General features: G+C 49.1%; 1 protein-coding gene across 1 annotated transcript; it reads right to left on the reverse strand.

The window, feature by feature from the left end:
* Positions 1 to 6,814: 6,814 nt before the first annotated feature.
* Positions 6,815 to 19,109, reverse strand: ACADS (acyl-CoA dehydrogenase short chain; the record flags this gene model as incomplete). Its single annotated transcript, XM_079544087.1, has 13 exons — positions 6,815 to 6,967; positions 7,583 to 7,639; positions 7,978 to 8,073; positions 8,321 to 8,458; positions 9,304 to 9,474; positions 9,760 to 9,911; positions 10,314 to 10,425; positions 10,617 to 10,766; positions 12,461 to 12,624; positions 17,492 to 17,664; positions 17,889 to 18,000; positions 18,427 to 18,540; positions 18,905 to 19,109. The coding sequence occupies 13 exons, from the start codon at positions 19,107 to 19,109 to the stop codon at positions 6,815 to 6,817; spliced, it is 1,797 nt and encodes a 598-aa protein (XP_079400213.1).
* Positions 19,110 to 23,614: the final 4,505 nt, after the last annotated feature.

The raw sequence follows: 23,614 nt of genomic DNA on the forward strand, positions 1-23,614 counted from the left end.
TCGCCCCGCAGATGTGGAACTGGGGACCCTTCGTGCAACTGCAGCCACTTTCCTCTTTTCCTCACTCTGATGGATCAGTAGCAGACTGTTACCTACTGAGAGAGGAAGAGACAGACTTGAAACTGAAAACGGCTTGAAGTCGTTCAAAAACTCGTGAACACTAAGAGAAAAAAAACAGTTAGGCAAACTGAAGCTTCTTCAGCGAACCCTCATATGCATTGGGACCAGTTTCCTGTCAGACTTCAGTTTTGAAAAGAACTGAGACAGAAGGTCTTCTGTCACAATATTGGGGTTTTTGTTTTGGTTTGTTTTTGGTTTTTTTTTTTTTTGATTTATTAAATATTTCCTGTGGTGTGAGGTTACTTATTAAATCCACAGACATTGAGTGACTTCTTGCAGTATACATATAAAGATTTGTTGTAACAAGTTACATTTCCACGCAGATGTCATGTTGCAGTGAAAAAGGGCACGATTTTTATACATATATATATACACACACATATAGATATATATATGAATAAATAAAAAGGAAAACCTGCTAAGATCATGCTATGTAGCAGACAGGGGCTTGCTGTAATTTTTAGCATGTAGAGCAGTTTACTCTGGCTTTCTTGTATATGAATCTACAATGAGCTGCTGTTTTTCTCCCCCGTCCTGAAACCAAACCTGCAGTTTGACAACATGTAGTATTTGTACCGACTGTACTCATGGACTTCAGGGGATATTTGATTTTGATCAATGTAGCAAACTAAGGAAGCAAAACGTTGAAACCTGACCCTGTTTGTTTCAGGGGGGAGGGATGGGAAGGGTGTCTTTTTTTTTTTTTCTTCCTTTTTTACAAACAGCTCCCTTGCAGGTTTTTAGTAGTTCCTTCCTGACCCGGTGCATGTATTATAGCAGCAATTGTCTTTGTGCTTTCTGATCATAGTAATGTATCACTTGTAAATACATTTTTTCTATTTTCTATTTTTTTGTATTTTTTTGCATTTTGTTTCATTAGTGTGCTGTATTTTTCCATGCCCTGCCCCTTAAAGGAAAAAAAAAAAAAAAGAAAAAAAGCAAACTGTCCTTTCCTGTTGTGCCTGGTCAGTCTGTGTGTTGGTGCTCTGTACCGGACAGCCTGTTTGAGATGTTTTGGTGGCTGCTTTTTTCCAACCAGCAGTTCAGGTTCTGTTGCTTTATTGCCAGAAAGGCAGCCCTGAGCTAACCAGAATGTTCGCTCACTGTACCTCGTTAGCCTGGTGCCGAGACCTGAGAGCTGACGGAAGGAAAACAGGAATGTTTCAGACTGAAGTCTGACTGAAAGGACCTGCGAGGCAGTGCCTTGTTACAAACAGGTAAGGGAGTTTAGAAATGTCTGATCCTTTCTGCTCTGTTATTACAGGAGCAAAATTTCTGTCTGGCCAAAGCATCTGCCTGTGCTGTTTTTAATTAACATCTTCCTCTGTTCTCCTCAGCAGGTCTGAGCTCGCAGGCCGTGGCGCTGCAGTGCCTCTGGATGGGCTGAAGCAGATGTGAGGTGTGTAAAACGTGAGGACACTAAGAAGCAGCCCAGCAGCCCAGGGCTGGAGGTGGTTCCAAGCCCTTTCGGGTGGGTGGGCAGCAGGAGGCTTCTGTGACTGGTTGTTTTCCCCCATTCTTCTCTTTCACTTGGTTGAAAGCGTTTTCTCTGTTGTGTCCCTGCCGTGCTTGCTGTCAGATGATGGTTAGATGTTAGATGCTCGCTGTCAGATGATGGTTAGATGTTAGATGCTCGCTGTCAGATGATGGTTACTTTCAGAAGTAAATATTTTTAAATTAAAAATCTGCATTTACTGTGGGTATTGGATCCCAGACCTGCAGTCAGCTTGGGACAGAGGGACGTTAAGTTTGAGTGTAGCTGAAAACTAAAGAGAATAAAATATTGGTGAGTGTATTCAGAGAGAAAAAGGACACAATTTTTTTGCCTGGGGGTACTGAAGCAGTGGAATACAGATCTGTCTGCTGAAGCCTTATCATCTCAGTCCCTCCGTCCCCCCGCTAGCATTGCACATCTCAAGTGCTCTCAGTTTCTTGTGAGTGCCCTCCTCCTTTACAATTAAAACAAAAAGTCTTTCTCTGGTTTTGTAGTGGCATTTCTACTCCGTGCCAGGAACTTTTGCCTATTAGTGATTCTCTACACTTAAAAGAATTCTGGAGAAAGTTCTAGAAGTGCTATTTAATTAGAATGAATTTAGCCTTCTTATAAATCAGTGTTGCCTTGATGTGTGCTATGTGTGTGTGACCTTCTGACTTGCACCAAGAAATGGGGTTGTAAATGAAGCGCTTTGTTTCTAAACCACCTCTGAAATGATGGCCTGCCTTCCCAGGTGGAAGCCTGCAGCTGCAGGTGAACAAAGTTGAACCCAAAGGGGTTTGCAATATTGCAATGGCAGCCACCATTGACAAGAGGAGGATTGTGGTGCCTTAGGGGAGGTTAACTGAAGCATCACTGTACAAAGCTGTTGTGTTTGCAGAGACAAAAACATTCCCCTAAGATTTTTGATTAAATTACAGCTTATAACACTTAGTCCCACTGCTGTCCTGTTGAGAACAAGCTCAACTTTGTGGGGGAATAGAAAGGATTTGTACCTCAGCACTCGGCTGCTGGGCGCTCTGAACCTTCTGGCCTTGTTGCTTTGGTCTGGCCGACTGCACGTTGAGGATGAAACTGAGCGCACTGCTGTGGTCCTTTGGATTTCCTAGGGCTGTCTGGGCATAGAATCCCTGCCCCTGCTGGGTCCCTTCATGCCTTCTTGGTTTTACGTTTTGTTCAACTCTTTCATTAAGCACTTGATACAGATTCCTGCAGTGCAGTCTGGAAGCACCTGTCTTCTTGGGAAAAGTTGTCAGGAAAAAAATATTCGTCTCACAAAAGCTTTTATTTAGGAGAGTGTAAAAAGTTACTGTCAAAAATAATAATAAAAAAAGCTCTGACTGCTGGTTAGGATTGGAACCAGCACTGTAAAATGCCAGGTAGCAAACAGTTCTGGGCTGGGTGTTCTGCTGTGTCTTTGGGAACAGTCAGCTTAGAAACTGCTGCTGACGGCTTTGAAGTTTCCCCACAGGACTTCATCTTCATCTTGAAAAGATTTGGAGTTGGTTTGGATGTATTTTGCAAATGCAAACTAGTAATTCCAGGTGTGCAGTGGCCCATTGGGAGCAGCCTGGGACAGGTGCTGCAGTTTCCATGGTGTGGCATGCAGCAGCTGCTTGTGGAGGTGAACATTTCCTGCTGTGAGCGTGGAAATGGAGTGTGTTCACTGAGAGAAAGGGAAGAAGTCATGGGAGCGATGAGGAAACACGTGCTGACCATTGGGACTGACCTCATCTTAGGACTGACCTCGGTAAGGGAGAAATGGATGCAGAAGTCTGGTCTTCTTTTTATACAAGTGGTGAGCAAGGTTTGGATGTTGTGTAGGTAAACAGCAGTGGCAGACTGCACTTTCATTCAAATCCCACTGCTGCCTTTTCTCATCTTTTTTTTTCTTGTGTTTATAGGTATTCAGCTTTTTAAATTTACTGTAATCTTTCAAATTTGGTAATTTTTTATGCCTTTTATGATCCCCAATGAAACTGGAACATGTGGCTGTGGTATTTAATGAAGGCTTTCAGATTAGGCAAAGCAAAATTTAATTTAAAACCATTTAGAACCATTTGTCCTTTTTTGTTTGTTTGGGTTTGTTTGTCTGTTTTTTGTTTTTTGTTTTTTGTTTTTGCTTAGCAAAAACACATCAGAAAGACAAGTAGAGGAGAAAGTGATCTGGTGTGAAAGCAGTGCTACAGTAATTTCAGCTGAGTCCTAGGACATCTTAGGTGCCCCACGTTACTGTAACTGTTTCTTCAGCTGGGCTGTCCAGGAACCCCTGGAGCAGAGCAGTGCAGATGTGCTGCCACTGTACGGCCAGGCCTCCTGTCCTGGAAACTCTTCTTAATTGGTGAGTTTTTAACCTCCAGCTGAAATCCTCCAAGGTTTCCTCTGCTTCATTCCCTGCAGTTCATTTGTAACCTATTTAATGTACATTCAGAGGGTTGTGGGCAAAAGTGTCCTTGACAAGTGCAGCTGTCCCTCCCCCCCATAAGTTGCACATGACCTGGTTTTCCCATCTTGGAGCCTTTGTAAACTGTCATGACAAACTTTTGGTTTCAACCTGAAGTTGAGCTTTTGCTGTAAGAGAGTGTGGCCCTGCTCACACACAGCCAGGTTAGTGCTCAGGCTGGGGGTGGATCTTGCTCAGAGCTCTATTTAACAAGCTGCAGAACTTGATGGTGTTTTGCTCTTTCAGCAATTTTTTTTTCTGTAACAGCACTGAGAAGCACAGACATGCATTAAAGCTGAAATTATCTCAGACAGCAGCAGTGGAATAGGATCTCTGCATATTGCTCAGTGAAAAGCCAGCTCTTTGCTCTGGGAGCTCTGTGGAGGACTTTGTGTGTAACTGTGTTGTTTACCCCAAAATAGTGCTGAGAACTGTGCTGTGAGGCTGGTTACCTGTACCTGCCTGAACCTGTGGCAGCAAGGAAGGTATTGGAAATGCATTTTTTTTTAATAGACTTTGCACCTTTAAAGCATGGGGCTTTTTTTTAGATAATAGCAAAAGGGATCTCTTACAGCCTTGGAAAACATTCCTAGGCTCCTGAACATTAAAGTCATGCTGTGCTTAGGCCAGTGATTTTTGACCAGCTCCACCCTTTCTGTAGTTTGGTGATGTGCAGCATAAGTTGAATGCAGTGACAGAGCTGCATTGAGCAAATCAGCACCAAATATGCAGTTAGCCAGGTCAGCTGCTGTACTGATGTCAGCTAGCAGGAAGCTCGTTAAGGAGGCATGCAGCGTGCTATCCAGGAGTTCACAAAGGCAAGTTGTGGTCACATGCATGCAGCAGGGCTTCCTGTGGGCAGGCAATTGCTTGATGCTGCACACGGTGTTCTCAGCAAAAGGTCCACGTGGGATTTTGGTATATCTAGTTTGCAGTTGATTGCAGTGTGTGCTCTGCCAGCTGAGGTGTTGGCAGCCAGTCTCCCAGTCCAGTCTTCCGCTCTGAGGGCACAGGGGCAATTTCACTCACCTCTGAAGACGAGTAGCAATATTTAGTGTTGCTGATTGAAGGAGGTATGAGGAGGAAGAGGCTGAAAGCAGGTGTAAAAGAACGATGAAGCAAAGGAAAACAGTGCAGCAGGTGTGGCCTAACAGTGACTGCCTCTTCTGGTGCACTGGCGATTCAGTAAAGATGAGCACTGAACAGTAACACTGTGCTCCCAGTCCTCACTTCCTTGCAGTGACTGGGCCTGCAGTGCCTGCTCTAGCTGGGTGGCTGTGAGGAGAAAAAGAACTTTGTAATCTCACTTCCTCCTACACAGTCATTAAGTGAGGCTTAAAAAAGTCATCAGAGATACAAGTGGAAATGGAGCTAGAAGAGTGTGTCTTACACCCAGAAGACTTTCATGTACAACACATTTGCAATCACTGGACTGGTTTTCCAGTAGACCTACTGATCTCACTGCCTGGCTCTGCCAGATTATGGCAGCAGCAAGGAGAAATTCAAACTCTGCCCAACATGCCAGCAAGCGACCTGCAAAAGGATTATCTGTATTACTGGGACATCTGCAGTAGCAACCACCCAGCACACTGCAAAGCGTGAGCACAACCGCTGTATGGGGTTAGGGGGGGTTGTGCTTCTGTGTCTCAGGACTGGAAGAAACTATTCTCAATTGTCACATTTGAATTTAGAAAATAAAAGGGGGAGGGGTGGTGCTTTAAAAAAGTTTTTAAAATCATGTTTTATTCATCTTCTTTTATGTAATATCTTGCTGTTTTCTTTCCACATAAATAAATGACACCACAGGAAAATAATCATTTACAACTGGTGTACTCAATGTCTGGACAAGGGCTGTGCAGAATGTAGTCTTAATCCTATCCACCCTTTCTTTTGGCTTTTAATTTTCAGAAAGTTAATTTTTTCCTGAAGATAACTGATGGGGGATGTGTTACTGCTAAATCTTCCTGGTAAGGTTTTTGGTATCATCTGTTCATTTCCCATTTGTTGCCCAAAAATGCATAGAGATCAAAACCTGCTACTGCCACTGTATGCATTTTCTGCCCTGTTAGATAGCTGTTGGTACAGTAAAAGCAGTCTGTGGAACATTCATTTTCTTTTTTTTTAATCTGTCTCAACCACTGCAGCTTCTCTCTTCTTTGCTTTTACAGCTCCATCCATGAGGGGCTCACACCATGAAAGCTAGTGTTTTTTTTTTCTGACCTTTGCTTTTACATCCATGTACACAGCAACCACAGCCTGAGTAAGAGCCTTTCATGCATAGGAAGTGCCTGTGTCCTCCCTTCTGGCTCCTCTCCTGCTGGAGGTGGGGGAGACTGCACTGCTGCAGCAGGTCTCAGTACAGCCTGCATTGAACAGGGAGCTCACCACAGCTGCATCCCAAACTTTGGGATTTGAGAAGCATGGCAGTGTAACCAGCAGCCCAGAAAGAGTGCACAGGGGTCACATCTCTAACACTGGCACTGCTTCTCACACTGCTCACTGACAAAGCCTTGCAAAGAAAGTACAGTGAGCTGATTAGGAAAAGCAGCCATGAGCTGCTGCTTCCTCTCTCTTGCACGCATGGCCATCTGCTTACAAACTGGGATACAGCCTTCCATGCAACGTACTTCACCCAGAGAAGAATCAGCACATTTTAAGGTCAGTTACTCATTAGTGAGGAAAACTTCCATCGTGATCCTCAGCGCTTGGATGGCTGTTAGGAGGCACTTCAGGGCAGCATCTTGCTCTAAGGTTCTTCAGCTACGGTAGGCCTTCAGCAGTTGACCTGCTATCACCAGTCTCTGGATCTCACTGGTCCCCTCGTAGATCTCAGTGATACGAGCATCACGATAATGACGTTCTGCTGGCATCTCTGTCACATAACCCATACCACCCAAGATCTGGATGGCCTGAAACAAAGGTAGGGGGTTAGAATAGATGCAGGGCCGCAGAACTTGTTTTGCACAGACCACAGCCACCTCAAAAGGAACTAATCTCACTGCATGCACACCTGGAGGAAGCACGTGGGGCTGACTGACACACTTGTAATCAGAGAAATACACACAATTAGAAGTCGTGTAACGTTAATGCTGACATCCCAGACAGCAAATGAGCCACTTCAGTGGTATTTGTTAGTTTTTCCATATTCAACTCAGCCATGAGAGGTACTGCTCTATCTTCTCATTATACATCAAACTTACTGCTGATTGAGCTGGGTGCAGCTAAGCTCCCCCAGAAAGCACCAATCCAGTTAAAATGCTGATGCTGCCTCTGGACAGCATCAATCATGATCATTAATAACACAGCATCACATGCCTGCATAACCCTGAATCCAAAGAGGTGCCCAGGCTAACCAGCTTCGCATGCCTTTGTTAAAAAAAGAAAACTACATATAAGTATGTTCTAGTAAAGATTAAATTTCATCCCATTTTCATGTAGGTGCTTGGCTTGTTGTGTGTAAGAGATGGAACACAAACTGCCTTTCAGCATGCTTTTCAGCTGAGAGTTGCCAGCTGTGTAGTTACCTGATGAGCGATGTTTGTTGCAGCTTCTGACGCAGCCAGCTTGGCCATCGCCGCTTCCTTTGGGAAGGAAAACATCACTGAGGATGCAGCTATCGTAGAAAAAGGAAAGCCCCAATTTCAACAGGAGTCTGACAGTCTGCAGACCAACTGTGCAGAAAAGACAGGCCACCAGCTCTCAGCAGCCAGCCCCTCTCGCCTTGGATAAAAGCAGGGCCCAGCTCCAGAGCTGGAGCTGATGGCAGCCAGCAGTGCGCAGTACCTGCCGATACCGGACCTCCAGCAGCACCAGGCTGGGCAGGACTGAAGGCAGCCACACAGCAGCACATCACACATTTGCCTGCCTCAAGCCTGTGCCCAGAGCTGTCACTACTTGACAAATGCAGAGCTAGAAATACCTTTGTGAAGGGCTTCCCGTTGTCTTTCAGCATGGCGGCTCTCCAGGTCAGTAAGCGCGCACTCTCTAACGCCACAGCCATGTCTGCTAACTTAAACTGCAATGACAAACACCGCCTTTGTCTGAGGTGGCTCTGCCTACAGGAAACATAGAGCAGTCTCCCACCTCCGAGACCAGCAGCACTAGAAAAGGAGCACCTCCATCTCAACAGTCTGTATGAGAATGTGAACAACGACCTTGTTCATCCCAGACAGTACGAAGTGCACTGTGTTCCCAAAGCCAGGTACAAGTGAACAACATAGGAACGACAGCACTGCCTGCAAATGGCCCAGCCTGCCTCGTACCTGAATCGCCTGCAGCTTTGTGATGGGTGACCCAAACGCCATTCTCTTTTCAGCATAATCCACAGCACAGTCCAGAGCTGCCTGAGCTATTCCCAGAGCCTGAGAGGCGATGCCGATCCTCCCTCCGTCCAGAGTTTGCTGGGAAAGACAAAATATGTGTTAAATAACACTTGATCAAAAGAGCACACACATGGCCACTCTTTCTTTCATTTTTCATGACTGGTGAATTGGCTCTGTAACCTGACTTGCCCGTTAGGTTTTGATTGCTTCCCTGGCTCACTCTGTACACAGGAAGAATTTGTGGTACAGTGAGAAAAGACTTGATCTTAATCCTGAGGGTCTCAAAAAAGTGATTGGTGACTGGAGAGTTCTTCCAGCTTTGCAGCTCAGCCCTTCTCAAAACATCAGGCCAACAAATGGTGCATTTTCTCAGTGAAGAGTGTGCCACTGCAGGGAACAAGCTGGACAGGGGCCTGGCTTCTGTTCATTAGTCACACACATGCTGTTATCTCTGACTTCTTCCACTTCTTTTAGACATTTGTAGCAGATTTAGACATTTAGTGATGCAGAACATACTCTGTGCACCCAGGACAACTATCCTCAGCCAGAATATTTAGGGAAAATGCAACGTTCCCCTCCACCCCCTTTTTTTAAGGGTACAAAATGGAAGAACAGAACATCAGTAGATAAGCAAAATTAAACTAAATTGTCCCTGCTCACACTGTGCCTCAACAGCGCTCCTGAACCAGAGCGCTGCCACACTGAGCCTACAAAAACAGCACTGCCCAGGATCTATAATAAATCAATGATTTACTGAGCTCTATCAATGAGTTCTCACATGTTGGCAGATGGGTCAACTGTCTCATGTTACACCTTACAGTAGCAGCTCTCACCAAAGTTATCCTAAATGTGAAAATAGTTTTAAAAACGGCCGGTTTGGGAACTACTGCTTTACACAAATGCACCCATGATCCATCTCTTACCATGGCAATTTTGAAGCCCATTCCTAGCTGCCCCAGCAGGTTGTCCTTGGGTATCCGACAGTCCTCAAATATCAGGTTGGCAGTGGAAGAGGCTCGGATGCCCAGCTTGTCTTCTTTCTTCCCCAGGGACAGCCCCGCAGTTGGCATAGGAACAAGGAATGCACTAATGCCCTGCAAGAGGACCCAGACTCTTAGGAATTATACTGAGTTTTCACTTACCTGGTTGTCAACAGGCTTCCTTCCCATTTTTTTTTTTTCCACAGGAGACATGTGTCTGAGTAACGAGAAGGAATGGAAGGCACAAGGAACAACAGAACCAGCACACATCAAACCCCCTCCTCCCCGCTGTGCAACATCTGCACAGCTCCAAACACTCTACATGGTCCTCAGAACCCTTTCAGAATGATTCTCCCTTCACTTCCAGCCCTTTTTTCCCAACCGACCCACTGCTCGCACCTTGTGCTTCAGGGATTTATCTGTAGTGGCAAACACCACGGAGGCCGAGGCGTCCCAGGCGTTGGTGATCCAGGCCTTGGTGCCATTCAGCACCCACTCGTCACCATCCAGACGTGCCACTGTGGATGCTGCACCCGCATCACTGCCGTTCCCTAAGCAAGGCAAAAAACATTCAGGCAATCAGTAGCAGTGATCTGCAATCGGTGCAAAACCACCACCTGCCCACACCCCTGCTGCCAGCTCACTGCAGTGGTGTCACCCCTGTCTCTCCAATAGGGGACCCAAACAGAAAGGAGAAAGGCCAGTACGTCAAAGATGCACCCATCTCTAAGGTTTTGCTCACGTAACAGGGATGAAAATTTTCAGCACAGCCCATGGGGTAGCAGGTAGTAAGTACCTTGGGCACCAAGACTTCACTTGAACATTTGAATGGAATTGCTACAAACCACCTTTCTGCAAACTGTTACAGTCCGACAGACCTGAAATCCACTCTAAATCTGGTTAAGGAAGTTACCCTATGTTCCCTGCAACAGGAATGCTAACTGTAACATTACCTGGTTCACTAAGAGCAAAACATCCTATTTTGTCCCCGCTGGTGAAGGGAGAAATCCACTTGTGCTTCTGTTCCTCAGAACCATACTTGAGTATTGGCCCTAAATACAGAGACTTTAAGAATTGAGAGCTGAGTTAGCACCTTCTCAAGGTACAATCGATTAACACCCAGAACGCCAGCACTCTCCAGAGCACCGTAATTCACAACAGGAACCCATTTCTCACATACACCCCTCTCCAACAGCCACCCCGTTCTCAGACTCGGCTCCACGCCTGTCCCTCACGCACAGCCTTGAGACACTCACATTATTGACACTGGCAATGACGCCTGTGGACGCACAGCCCCTGCTGATCTCCTCCAAGGCAATGGAATAGGCCAGGTAGTCGAGGCCAGCTCCTTTGAACTGCTCTGGCACTTCCACAGCCAACAGCCCCAGGCTACCCATCTTCTTCACCTGCACGTGGGAAAAGCAGAAGATTCTTTGCACCAGCCAACACATGCAGACACACAAAGTCAGGTCACAGCAGGGCTGCACACGGAGGAACAATGTGTGTAACTCCTGTTGAAATGGGAATCTGGCTGCACAAACTGCTAAGTGTGGCTACATGACTACACTGAGAGCTACACACGGTCACTGCTGGCTTGGATGAGCTCTTGCTCATTTCAGGAGCTGTCTTCAGTTCCAGGAAAGGAGGGAGCCTTTAAAGGTGAAATATGGTGCTACAGCCCCACCAGGATTTTCTCCACTTCTCACCAGAACCTCTCCCATCACATTTCTCTTATCAGCTTGCTAATGAAAATCATTAGAACTCTATCTTTGAGACGGCTGTGCTTCACCCCACGACTGCACCACAGAAGAACGTTATGAATTGAAAGACCCACACAGCAGTTTGCAAAAAGGTGATTTTTCGTTCCCACTTAAGCCAGGTCTTGCTTTCCAAAAAAATGTGTTCAACACATTCCAAATTATTCCAACCCTAAATTCCTCAGCTGGACCCTGGCCTCATAACTGGAAGCTCTTCAGAGCACACATCATCTCACACTGCATGTCTTAATAATATCTAAAAATATATGAAAGGAAAAACAAGCTTTCCTCTGTTTTTACATTTTAAATGCAACGTCAAATTTAGCCCAATCTTTCAGTGAAGTTAAATGCATTACCAGGCTGTGTATGCTTTCACAGAACCTGTGAGGAATTCTAAAACAAGTATTTTCCCTCCTGCATGGACAGCCAGAACATTTGTCCACCATATCAAATGCAGAGGATGAACAAAGGATAGCGGTTCATTCTATGTCAGTTGCTTTATCTTTATTCAGGCCTTCCAGAGCCTGAAAGGGGCCCACATAAAAGTTGGGGAGGGATGTTTATAAGGGCAGGTAGGGACAGGGTAAAGGGAAATGGTTTAAAACTGGAAAAGAGCAGATTTAAACTAGAAAGTAGGAAGAAATTCTTTACTGTGAGGGTGGTGAGACTCTGGAACAATGAGGTTGTGAATGCCCCTCCCTGGAAGCAATAAAGGCCAGGCTGGATGGGGTTTTGAGCAACCTGGCCTGCTGGGAGGTGTCTCTGCGTATAGCAGGGGGGGTGGAACTGGATTATCTTAAAGGTCCCTTCCAACCCAAACCACTCTATGATTCGATAATGTTAATAAATACTGTTTACACTTCCAATTTTCTCCAACACATTCAAATTCAACAGCATATGTCTTGTACGTAAATGAGTGAATTCACCTGCTCAACGTGACACTAATCTACTGTACTGATTTCCAAGTGAGGAGTCAGAGGTCTATGTGGAATCTTAACAGACCACATATAACAGACACGGCACCCACCAGATGCTATCACCTCCTACCTCCTGACACTGAGCTCCCACAGAGGAGCTGCTCCGAGAACTGACAATTCAGTGGTGCTAACGCTGGAGAACACGAGCAGCTGAGGAGCGCAGAACACACGCTGCAGCTTCCACACTCAGACAGCTCTCCTAGAAACAGGCCTAAACCTCAGCCCGCTGCCGAGCCAGCAGAACGAAACCCACGGAACGTTTCTTGGTACGAAGGTCAGAGGACGCTCCGTGCCAAAAAAGCCCCCAGCAGCGGCTTCCTTCCCTGGGCACGATTAGAAAGGCGCCCACCGCAGGGCAGCGCGCACCTGCTCGGCCGGGAAGCGGTGCTCCTTGTCCAGCTGAGCCGCGAGCGGCATCAGCTCCTTCTCGGCGAAGTCCCGGCACGTCTGGCGCAGGATCTGGTGCGTCTCCGGCAGCTCCACCGTCTGGTACACCGTGTGCAGCCGGCGGAGGGACCCCAGGGTCCGCGCTGAGGGAGCAGAGCCGTGAGGCGCCGCGTCCCTTCGTCCCTCCCCCCCCCCCCCCCCCCCCCCCCCCCCCGGACCCCTGGACCCGCGCTGCCATGGGACGCGGCCTCAGACCCTGAAGGGCACCGGGGCGCCGCGGACCACCCTCCCGCTCGGGCCGCGGCCGCTCCCGACCCCCACACGCAGCCCCTCGGATCCTCCCGGCAGCCGCGGCGGAGCGAGGCCGGGCTCCGCGCCCTCACCCCTGGGCAGCCCTCCGCCGCGGGTCACGAGAAACGCCAACGCTACCGCCGCCATGGCCGCGCCTGAGGGAGCGCGAGGAGCAGCACTGCGCATGCGCAAGTCATCAGGCGGGAACAGCGCGAGACGACTCGAGGCCACGCCCCTTCCCAGCCCCTCAGCCCCGCCCCCAACGCCGTACGCCGCCGTACGAAATCGGGAGGTTCCTTTATTCCACGCGGGGCAGCAGCAGCGCCACTGCCACGCGCGTCCAAACCGCCGCCGCGCCGCCTCACCGCAGGGGGGCGCTGCTGAGCTGGGCGAGGCGCTCGTCCCAACCCTCCGCTACGGGAGGCACCGAGCACCAGAGGGCAGCGCGGCACGGGGGCACCGCGGAGGAAGACGCCGCTCAGAGAGGGCGGAGGACGGGGACAGATGGACGTCAGCAGGAGCAGCCCGTGTGGCCGTGGGACGGCTGTCGGGAGTCCGCAGCGAGGCCGGTCTTCACAGGGCAACACTGGAGAGGTTCGGTGTGGGCGCGGCGCTGCTCCCCGTGCTGCTGTAGAAGTGATGCTGGTCTCTGTGCTGCTGGAGGATCGCTGTTGGCCCCTGTGCTGTTATCACTGAGCACGCTACAATCCCAGCTCTTCTCCCAGCTCTGCTGTGTGACCTTACACACACACTGTGCCTGCTGGGACAGCACTCAGCTCACAAATCAGGTCCCATCCTCTCCCCCCATCTCCCCTGCGAGCAGCTCTGATCCATCCCTACAGCACCACATGACACCAAACTGAAGGATGATGCTCCATAGAATCACGTTTACCAGACACCATCCCTGCCACGAGGATGAGGTTGGAAATCGCTGACTTTGTGGTTACAATCAAGTCTTTTTAATGCTGGGGTGCCTTCTTTTAGGGACTTTTTTCCTGCAGCATGTTTGTGGGCAAAGGCCTTCTAATTTGGCCAAGCAAACAGATACCTACAGAAGCTGAGGGGTGCCAGTACTGCCTGCACAACCCCCAGCTTTCCTTTGGTCTTCCTTATTGCTGAATAAATGATACATTTATAAATGGAAAAGCATTGCCTCAATGCTTTTTCCTCATCCCTGCTGGCTGAGGTAATGACTGCCTCAGACAGAAATCCCCTTTCCTACGGGCCCTGAACTCACTCACACCCAGCAGTGCTCTCTGCTTCTCAGAGCAGCAGTCAGATGGCACCCAGTGACCCGTGAGCACCGGACCTGCACAGCTGTGTTGTCCCCTGGCTCGGTCCTCACTGCTCCTCTGGCAATGGTCTGTCTCCATTTTAAGTATCTTTACTCAGTGATACAGAAAACAGACGAGAATCGTCACATTCGTAAGAAAAGCAGGTTGCTTCATACAGAAAGGTAAAGGAATGTTAAAAGGCACCTGGATTAATACTACATATAAATTCACCTCAATATGCTACAACGTCCTGGAAACACCCGGCAGCCTCTTCTGACCTGACCCTGAGTATCTCACAATGCTCCAGGATGGAAAACACCCTCCCAGGCTGCTCTGCCTTGTTGCAAGCACCGCCCATTCCTGCAGCACAACTGAATTTCCCCTTGCCAACACAGCATGGGGCCATCTGAAGGCAGTCACTGCAAGAGGCAGCTTGAGCTCCACCTCATGAGCAGCTTTGCTAATTCTGAAACAACTAATGAGATTGCCCCAGTGCCCGTGGAGATGCTGGAAGGGATCGAATGGAGCAGAACTGCCCTTCATCTTTCAGCCACACACACCTTGCCCCTCTGCATTCCCGAGACATCTGTTGTGGTTGCTCATGATTAATACTCCACCCGAACAAGTCGTTTGTTGTGGTTAATCGTAATTAAAATCCTTCCCAAGAGCTGGAGATTCTTTCAGGACTGCCACCACACATACTCTCACTGCTTACCTCGTCACCCGCCGATCCTCTGCACCAAACCTACATCGTTAATCTGCAAGGTTAAGGCAGTGGCTTCCTATTGCTATCTACGCATTAAAAGGCTGGGATGCCCACCTCATTTAATCCTGCTGAGGCAATAATCTACACTGAATCATACTGTATCTGCTGAGGAGTTGGTTCTCAGCTCTCTAGGTGAACAAGCAGAACTAACACTAGCCAAAGTCTCCAGCCCAAACACAACTTAGCTTCCACGTGCAGCAGAGGTGGCTGATCAGCTCAGGGAGGGGATGCAAACAATCCTCATCTTGAGCCAGCAAAATATACAGGAAAGGGTTTTCCTAGCTGAGGTTCTGCATGGTCAGAGCTGGACGCCAGAACGGCTGCTGGGAGGATGGGGTCTCCACTTCCCAGGGCATGGTGCTATTTCCTATTGCCAGATCCCAAAGCACTGCTGCAAAAGACACCCTTTGGTCTGGCAGAAACTACCTCAGCAGAAGAACATCTTGAAACATAAATAAGCAACTAAGGATACAAAGCAGTGATAGGATCTCAAACAATTAAGAATCATCATATTAATTCTCACAGTTTGGTCATTAAGAATCCCACTCTGTAACACTGAGTAATCTGACCAGGGAAGGTTTCAGCTGCTAGTACCTCAACTGAAAGAAAGCAAGTGAGCTGGTGACACCACCATCTCTCCTTCCAGCACCTCTGACAGTCAGGTTTAAAACATTATGATGTATACAGAGATTGAAGCCTAGGAAGCTTTGCTCCCTACATGTTTTTCAAGTGATTTTTCCACATTCTCCCTTCTTCCTCTACACCTCACCAGACTGAAATCTCCCCTCCACCCCAGCTAGGCTGAAAATGTGCTGTCAGTTCAAAACCAGTCCATTCTGTAGTAAAAGCCAAAAATCCTACACAAAGGGAAGCAGTAGAAATGAGAAATGATAAATACACTGAGATTAACTTCAGCTCCAAGGTCGACCCTTGAGCTCCAAAATTCAGCAATTTGCTTGAATAAGCTCAAACAGAAATGCTATTGGAACAACTAAATGATCAACCTGGATAAGGTCCCTTTTTTCTCCTATTGCGTACCTCCAGCAATATCTCTGGTAAAACACAGACCAAACCATTCCCAAGAGCAGCTCAAATACCTGGAGGGGGAAGAGAAGATTCCTGCACAACTCAGAAGCTGAATTAGTCTCTTATTTTATCTTTCCCACTGGAGAATACTGGAATGCACCCTAAAAGCTATCTCACCCATGCTACAAACTAAGCCACTAGGCACCAAAGAGATGATCTATCCAACTGAAGAAGAGATCTGCTTTTCAGATGTCACTGGCTACCTCAAGGCAGCAAATTTTCCTGCTAAGAAATAGCTTACCCAAATAATTTGACCTCTTGGAAGAGGGTAGTCACCCAATAGGTGAAACATCGGGAGCACTAGAAGTGCAACCTAAGCTATAAAAATTGTAACAGCAATAATTTTTAAACAGTGCCTCTGATCCATAACCTAACCAGGGTACCAAAAGGCATCCGGAAATGGAGAATGACAGAGGCTGGATATGTTAAGGGTGTTGGATAGTGAAGCGTTGCAGGGAGATTTCCTTTACTTTTGCGAGCTGTCTTCTTTGCTTCATGTGCTCAGCCTCATGCAAGTAGAAAAGGTTTGACAGGAAGCCTTGTTGCATGAGAGAGCAAGTCCAGTCCAGTCCTGGACATCTGGAATGGTTAATGGCAGCACAGCTTCCAGCAGCCATATCATGATTACTGTCCTCCATTGTAAGCATAATCGGCCTTGTTGTGCATTATCAACTTGTTGTCCACAAAGTAAAAGCTGTCTGAGCGGGTCTCGTATGGGTTTTCAACCATCAGACGGACTGTGAAAGAGAAAGCTCAATTACATTTAGAAGCCTGTCACACTCTGCTGGGCAGTGCAGTCAGAACAAAAAGGACACTCAGTGGGATGCACCAGGCTGATGCTCTGCCCTATCCAAGAGAAGCAAACAGATCGGCTGGGCACGCATTAAAAGCTCTGGCATGCCCTACCTATTCTTCCTATTCACAGGGCACTGTCAAAAGCAAACAGAGGTGGAGCAATCTCACATAAGACACAGAAACAGTCAGAGCCACCACTAGAGCACAGCAGAAATCATTGTCTGAAAGCAGAGAGGCTGCAACCTGTAAATAAAAGAAAGCGGCTGCACTCTCCACTGGTGTACATGTGAGGTACAAACCCTGCACTCAGGCAGCCACAGAAGTGCCCACGTGCTCTGCTCAATCCACCCCCAGGGCAAACATACCCTGCGCAATGCATATTTGCAGAGATCTTGGTAGGCTCAAAAACACACCTCTCAAGAGAAAAACCAGTTCTGCTTCAAAGCTAGAGGCTCAAGACCTAAAAAGCAAGTGCTGAAAACAGATGTGTGACTGCTAAGAGAACCCTTTTCCAGGGTTTTGTTATCTTCTGCACTGCACTGTTAGGCACTGGGGATGACAGCCCCACCACTGGGCAGCTCTTCTTGCAGCCTGTGACTTGACAATGCAGGCTGCCTTAGGCTTTCATTTCTAAGATGGATAATCTGCAGCACAAGTCTGTGACTTGGGATTAAGTGCATCTTAAATCAGCTTAATTCCATCCCTCCATCCCCGTCACAATTTTTTGCACAAGTAGAAAGAGAGAGAGAGAGAAAATGAGCACACACACACAACTTGCAGCAGAAAGGAAATACTTACTGAGATCTTCTGAGAGCTGAGGGAACTCGTAGATGTGCTCACATGTGTTCCTGCTACTGGGGATGCAGAAGCCAAAATCGAAGTCAAAGTTCTTCAGCAAGCGATCTCGGAAGTAATGCCTCTCAATCATTCGGAAGTTTGACACGGGCTTTTCTCCCACTGTAAACTCCACTCTGTAAGAAAAAAGTAAGAAAAAACAGGTAAGAAAGCCTTCTCTTCCTACTGCAAAGCACAGAGTCTTGGACCTGAAACTGCACAAGAACCCAACAGACCGTTCCAGAAAAATACTTTACATTGTTAGTGTACAGTTGAGTTCTCTCAAGTCCTTGATTCTAGCTATAAGCTGCTCAGTGGCACAGCTGATTTTCCCCTCAGATTTCTGTGAACGCATACTCACGTTGCACCAACAGTCCGAAGACGAAGAAATGCTGGGGTGAACTGGTAACGAACAAAGCGGCCTGCACTGCTGTCCAGTTCACTGCTGTCATCTTCATCCTCGTTGTCTTGCTCTAGAAAATGCAGCAGCACTGAATTATTCTGCCAACAGCACATGTGTAAGGTAATACTGGCTGGTGGACAGGACAAGCCTACAATTAGTTGGGCACGGAATGAGAAGGAATTGGTCACACAGTCACACCAGCACTAAGAAGTAAAGAGAAAAACTGGTAACAGCCAGCCCAGCCTCAGTGGTCCTGGTGCCACAACCACCTTCAGCCTCACCAGATATCCAAGAAAGAAGACCTGCCACTAACAAGGCAAGTTCTGCAGCTGACAGTATACCCCTATCGCGCTATATTCACATTTTTATAGCATAACCTGGAAGTTTTCCATCAAAGGTAAACTCAGCCCCGTGCTCTGGGAAGGACTCAGTCTCCAGGATGCTACAAGAGCCGTCAGCTGTGCACAGCCCTGCCCCGCAGCCCAGCGCCGCACACCTGCAGCAGACGGCTTGGCGATTTCGAACAGCACCGTCCCCGTCTCCAGGTCTCGGATCTTGAACCTGGTGAAGTCGATGTTATAAATGTTATCCTCGGGTTTGCACAAATAGTCTGGAAGAAAACACGGAGGAACGTTTCAGAAGATTTCGGAGCGACTACAAAGGGACTCGTTACTATTTCTGACCATCCCCGGACCCGTCAGATGCGAGAGGAAGGCACGAAAGCACACCGCGGGTGTGCAGAGCGACGAGGGGAAGGGTGGGGACAGGAAAGCGGAGCGCGGCGTCCCGCGGGGGGGAAGAAAAAAAAAGAAACCACCCAACTTTCCGCAAGCGGCAGCAGAGGCGCAGGCAGCGCCCGGCGGGCTGCACGACCCCAGCGCGGCGGCACCGGGCAGCGCGCAGCGCGCAGCGCACGGAGCCCAACGCCCGCCGCGGCCTTCCGGACCTCCCGCCCCGCACCGCCCCGCACTCACTCTCCGTCACCCGGCACAGCCCCAGGACGTGCTCGGGCCGGACGGTCTCCAGCTCCAGCAGTTCGGATTCGGTCCACGGCGCTCCGCTCCGCGGGGCTGCGTCCGCCGACCCCCGTCGCCCCCGCAAACGGCTCAGGGCCCCCCCGCTCCCCGGCGGCGGCTTCTTGTCGGGTCCCGCCGCCGCCCGCGCCCTGGAGCCGCTCATCGCCCCGCCGCCGCCGCCAAGATGGCCGCCGCCTCCCGCCGTAGCTATGGGAGCGGGGGCGGCGCCGCGCGGGTCAGAGGGCGCGGGCGTTGCCGAGCGACGGCGGCGGGGACGGACGCGAGGCGGCCCCCGAGCCCCGGCCCCGAGAACAGAGCGACCACCGCGGCACAGCCACAATAGAACTCCGTTTATTTGCCTTCCGCGCGCTGCCGGTCGAAGCCGCCGGGCGGTGGATTTTAGAACATCCCCTCCGCCCGACGCCGTGGGGAAATGCAAAAATAAAGCAGCTACCGCGTTCCGAAAATAAGACAGGCCGCCCTCAGCTCCGCAAAGCCCCCGCGATCACAAACACACGTCTGTGCTTTTCACCCAGGGCCCAACCAGTAAAACGAGCCGCGGTAACACAGCGACCCTCAGCGCCAGCGGGGCAGCTCCAGCACCGCCTCCAACCCCAGCGCGATGCTCTCGGGGTAGGAAAGCCCCGAGCCCTCGAAACGCTCATCTCCGATGTCACCATCGGGTTTGCAGCTGTTTGGCTGCAGCACGGAGCAGCACGGAGCGACAGGCACGGCCCCCTCCATGCGCCGGGCGCACAGCTCGCCCTCCTCTGCCCCCCCCCCCCCCCCCCCCCCAGCACAGCGCTGCACTTCGCCCCTCGCCTTCATCCCTCCCTCACACAGCCTCTCCAGCAGAGACCTCTGACGTTTGCAAAAGATCGTTCCCATTTTCTACTCGGCCAGCGCTGTTTTCTACAGGGGAGGAAAGCACTTCTGTCATTTATTATTATTATTTTTTTTTAATATATTTTTTTTATTTTTGTATTTTTAAATAAAGCACTTTTTGGGAAAAAAAAAAAAATAATCAGAACCTATCGAAGAACCTGCAGCAGTCCCACTGCTCAGCCTGGGGACAGCACCACCTCACCCCTCCCCCTCCCACACCTACCCCCCAATCTCCAAAAATAGTATTTAATATACAGCAATAAACTCTGAGCAAGCCAGAGTCCCGGAAGACATGGACCTGCTTTCAGCTCTCCCGTGCCAGCACCACGGGATGGAGCCCATTGGGACCAAGCAGAACACACACACGTGCCCCAGCCCAGCATGAAGCAGGAGCTGCACAGGAGGCCTGTTGTACACAACCACGTTCCTGAGCCCCGGCAGCTCCAGCCCAGTATTGTGGCCGTGCCATCGAGAGTACTGTGGGACCAGCTGGAGAGGACAGACTGGTGGAACCAGGCTGACATATAATAAAAAAAAAAAAAGCATCCTTGAATTGTATTAGACTTTGGCATTTGTTGTGGAGATGCAGAAGTGCCTGTAGGTAAATGAGCTCAGTGCTGGCCCAGCTCCCATTTCTCTTGGATTCTCAGCAAGGATATTTCCCTCCCCATCACGAGTGCATGAAGCAGACATATCTCTCCCACACTGAAACACCAGAGCCTGAAACACTCGGTGCTTCGCAGCTGCTCAGAATCTGGCTCACACCGAGGGCTGTAGCTGCTCTGCTGGTCGTCTCCCTCCTGCTGCTGTTTCCCATCAACAAGGGGCCTGCTCAGCCAGGCTTCCAACACCAAGACATCCTGGCTGTTGCCACCTCACTTCAATGCAAAGGAAGGCCAAGGGACACGTATGGGCCTCTGCTCCCTGGGGCAGGGGAAGCCCTCAGCAGGTGAGCCCAGGGAGCAGGAGGATCCCAGCCAAGCTCTGCAGGCAGAAGCCTTGAGCACCAAAGGATTACCAGGACACAGCTGCAACTCGCTCTGCTCTGAGCTGTGCAGACACGCAGGCACCAGACTGTCTAGAAGCTCTCCATCCCACCTCAGGTGATTCCTGGGGCAGACAAGACCTGGAAGAGCTCTTCCAGTTCTTCTGTCCCCTGCTACGCTTTTTTCCCCATTGACTTCGAGGGCTGGAACCAAAGATTCTCACTCACAGTTCTGTGATTCAGCTGTGACCTCCAGAGCTGGATCAAGGGACAGTGAGACAGCCTGCAGCTGAGCACATGGGCAGGGAATATCTGTCCCTTGGGTGAAAAACAACACAACCCAGAAGCTCCTTAAAAAAAAAAAAAAAAAAAAGAAAAAAAGAAAAAAAAAGAAAAAAAAAAAGCTTATTCAAATGGACTTTTATTCAAAGCCCGACACAAAGGCACCAAAAAGATGGGAATTCATTTGGCTTTCTGCTCCCTGCCACCTAGGATACCCAAAAGGGTCCGAGCTGTTGTTGTAGGTACACACATACAGGCATGAAGAACAGCCTGCATGAAGGTAGCAAAACACAGAGCACAAGCTGTGAGACAACTGCCAGCTGTGCCTCTGCATCCCCAGGACAGAGCAAAGAGGCTGATAAGGGGTAATTCAACCAGCACTACCCTAGGGCTGGATCCAGGCCCAGAACATGATCAGCAGCATCGCCTCACCTTTATTCAGGGGAAGCTTTATTCAAATTGCCCTACCTGCCCCTCTCTGCACAACTACTCCAACCACCGAGCCAGGCTCTGCTCTGGTCCTGCTTCCCACACTGCTGCACAGAGACACACTCTACATTTGCCTGCTGAGCTCTGCAACAAAGCATGAAGAGCCCTCCCTATCTCTGACTGCATTCAGTTAAACACTGCCTTGGACATTCCCTCAATCACCCCTGCTGGAGAATCACAGCCAGCCCAAATGTTTCCTTCCCCATATCAGGCCAGGTACTTTATCACACTCATCTGGCTGGCTTGCAGGTGCCAGACAGATGACAAGGAAAGCCAGACTGAGTGTGTCCTCCCCGTCCTGTCCTCCTGTGTCCCCACATGGTTTGTTCGATGGCTTTGTCTGAGCCAGACCTGCCATGAGAGGATGGACCAACAAAGAAAACCACTCCCATCACCACGAGGGATCAGAAACTCCCCGGTCACATGGAGAGTTAACATCAGCTTCGCAGCAGTGACAAAAATGCATAAAGCGAGAGCCAAAACGACTAAGCTGAAGCCAAGAAGACTGAACCATTTCTACTCCATATTCCTATTCAGATGAGACAAATTCATTTGAACTGACAGAAAGCAGAACACAACAGACCAAACCCTGCACAGCTTTGCCTTAGGGTGGCTGATGGCACCAATGAGGTTCCCTGCTTGGCAAGAGGCAGGGATAAAGTATCCTACAAGAGTAGGGCACACCTACACACACAGCCCTGTTTTCATGCTCTGCTGCAAGGTGCAGAGATTACCAGGGCAGCAACAAGAAGCTGAGTGACTTCCTGACGGAAGGATGCTAAAAAAAAAAAAAAAAAAAATAATAATAATAATAATAAAAGAAAAAAAACAACACCAAAACAACCCAAAACCTACAAGGCTTGGAGAAGAACTGCTCCTTACAGAGAAGACTGCTTTCAAATCCAGGTTCTTTGCTTAACAAATCAGGGCATTTTATGTTTCTCAGACTGATAAAGATCTAAATGTCTCTATGCTCCAGTTAGAGCAATCTAAAAAACACCAGGGAATCTTTGTAGGCACTGTCACTAAACAAAACACAGCTCCTACTGAAGACTTGTATAAGCACTAGGATTTTAACAGCACCTACAAGATGAAGCAAACAACTTCAAGCTTACTGCCCTTTCATCCCTGGGTTTGCTGTTAAGATCTGCCCTCTCTGAAGCCTGTCTTCTCCTTCTACGTGTGGTAGGGACTCTCTTGCATGAATAGAAATAGCCAGTCTGGAGAAGCAATGGGAGGGAAGTTCAATTGTTTGCTTTTCAGCACTCAGAATGGCTGTCAGGCCCATTGCAGTGATGTATGCTACCAAAAAACAGCCAAGGTTCAGTGCCACTGCTGCCCACATTAGCACTGTGACACCTCGAGCTCCTGTTTCAGGGCCCATGAGCTGAAAGCTCACATCACAGCTTGAGGGCTATGAAAAAGTAAAGGCTTCAGCTGCTCTGGTCCAGCAGAAAGGTTGTCCCTCAAATCCTGACCCTTGTCAGCTCAAAGAAAGTCTGAGCCACTGCACAGCATCAAACCTGAGAACAACTGCTAGGAAAACTCAGGTGCAGGAAGGAGCAGCAGCAAGGACATGGCTCAGAGCAGCTGTACCAGGAAGAGAGCACTTATAAGAACAAGACAGCATGAGGTAAAGCTCACCAGGACTGAAGGTGACCCAGCCCTACCTGGCCTAAATCCTTCTCCTGAACACAAACGCCTCCTTGACCACATCAGAGGCCAAGAGCATGGGAACCAGCTCCTCAGGGTCAGCAACTCCAGGCCAGAAAGTGCAGGGAGGGCTCAGACTAGCAGTCAGGCACAGACTCTACATGTGGAAGCAGAAGTCTCTTGCAGAAAGATCCCTTGGGGAAGGTGGGTGACCTGGCTCATCAGCCTGTCACCAAGCAACAGGGAAATCGATGGGCCTTGTCTCCAGAGTTCTGCTTGCTTCCAGATCTCTGGAGAGTAACAAATCACCTTGTGCTATCGTACTGAAAGGTTGGATGTCTGCCCCTTGATACGCAGAAGGTTGCGCTGAGGGC

The sequence above is a fragment of the Tetrao urogallus genome (assembly GCF_951394365.1).
Source record: "Tetrao urogallus genome assembly, chromosome: 17".
Classification (NCBI taxonomy): domain Eukaryota; kingdom Metazoa; phylum Chordata; class Aves; order Galliformes; family Phasianidae; genus Tetrao; species Tetrao urogallus.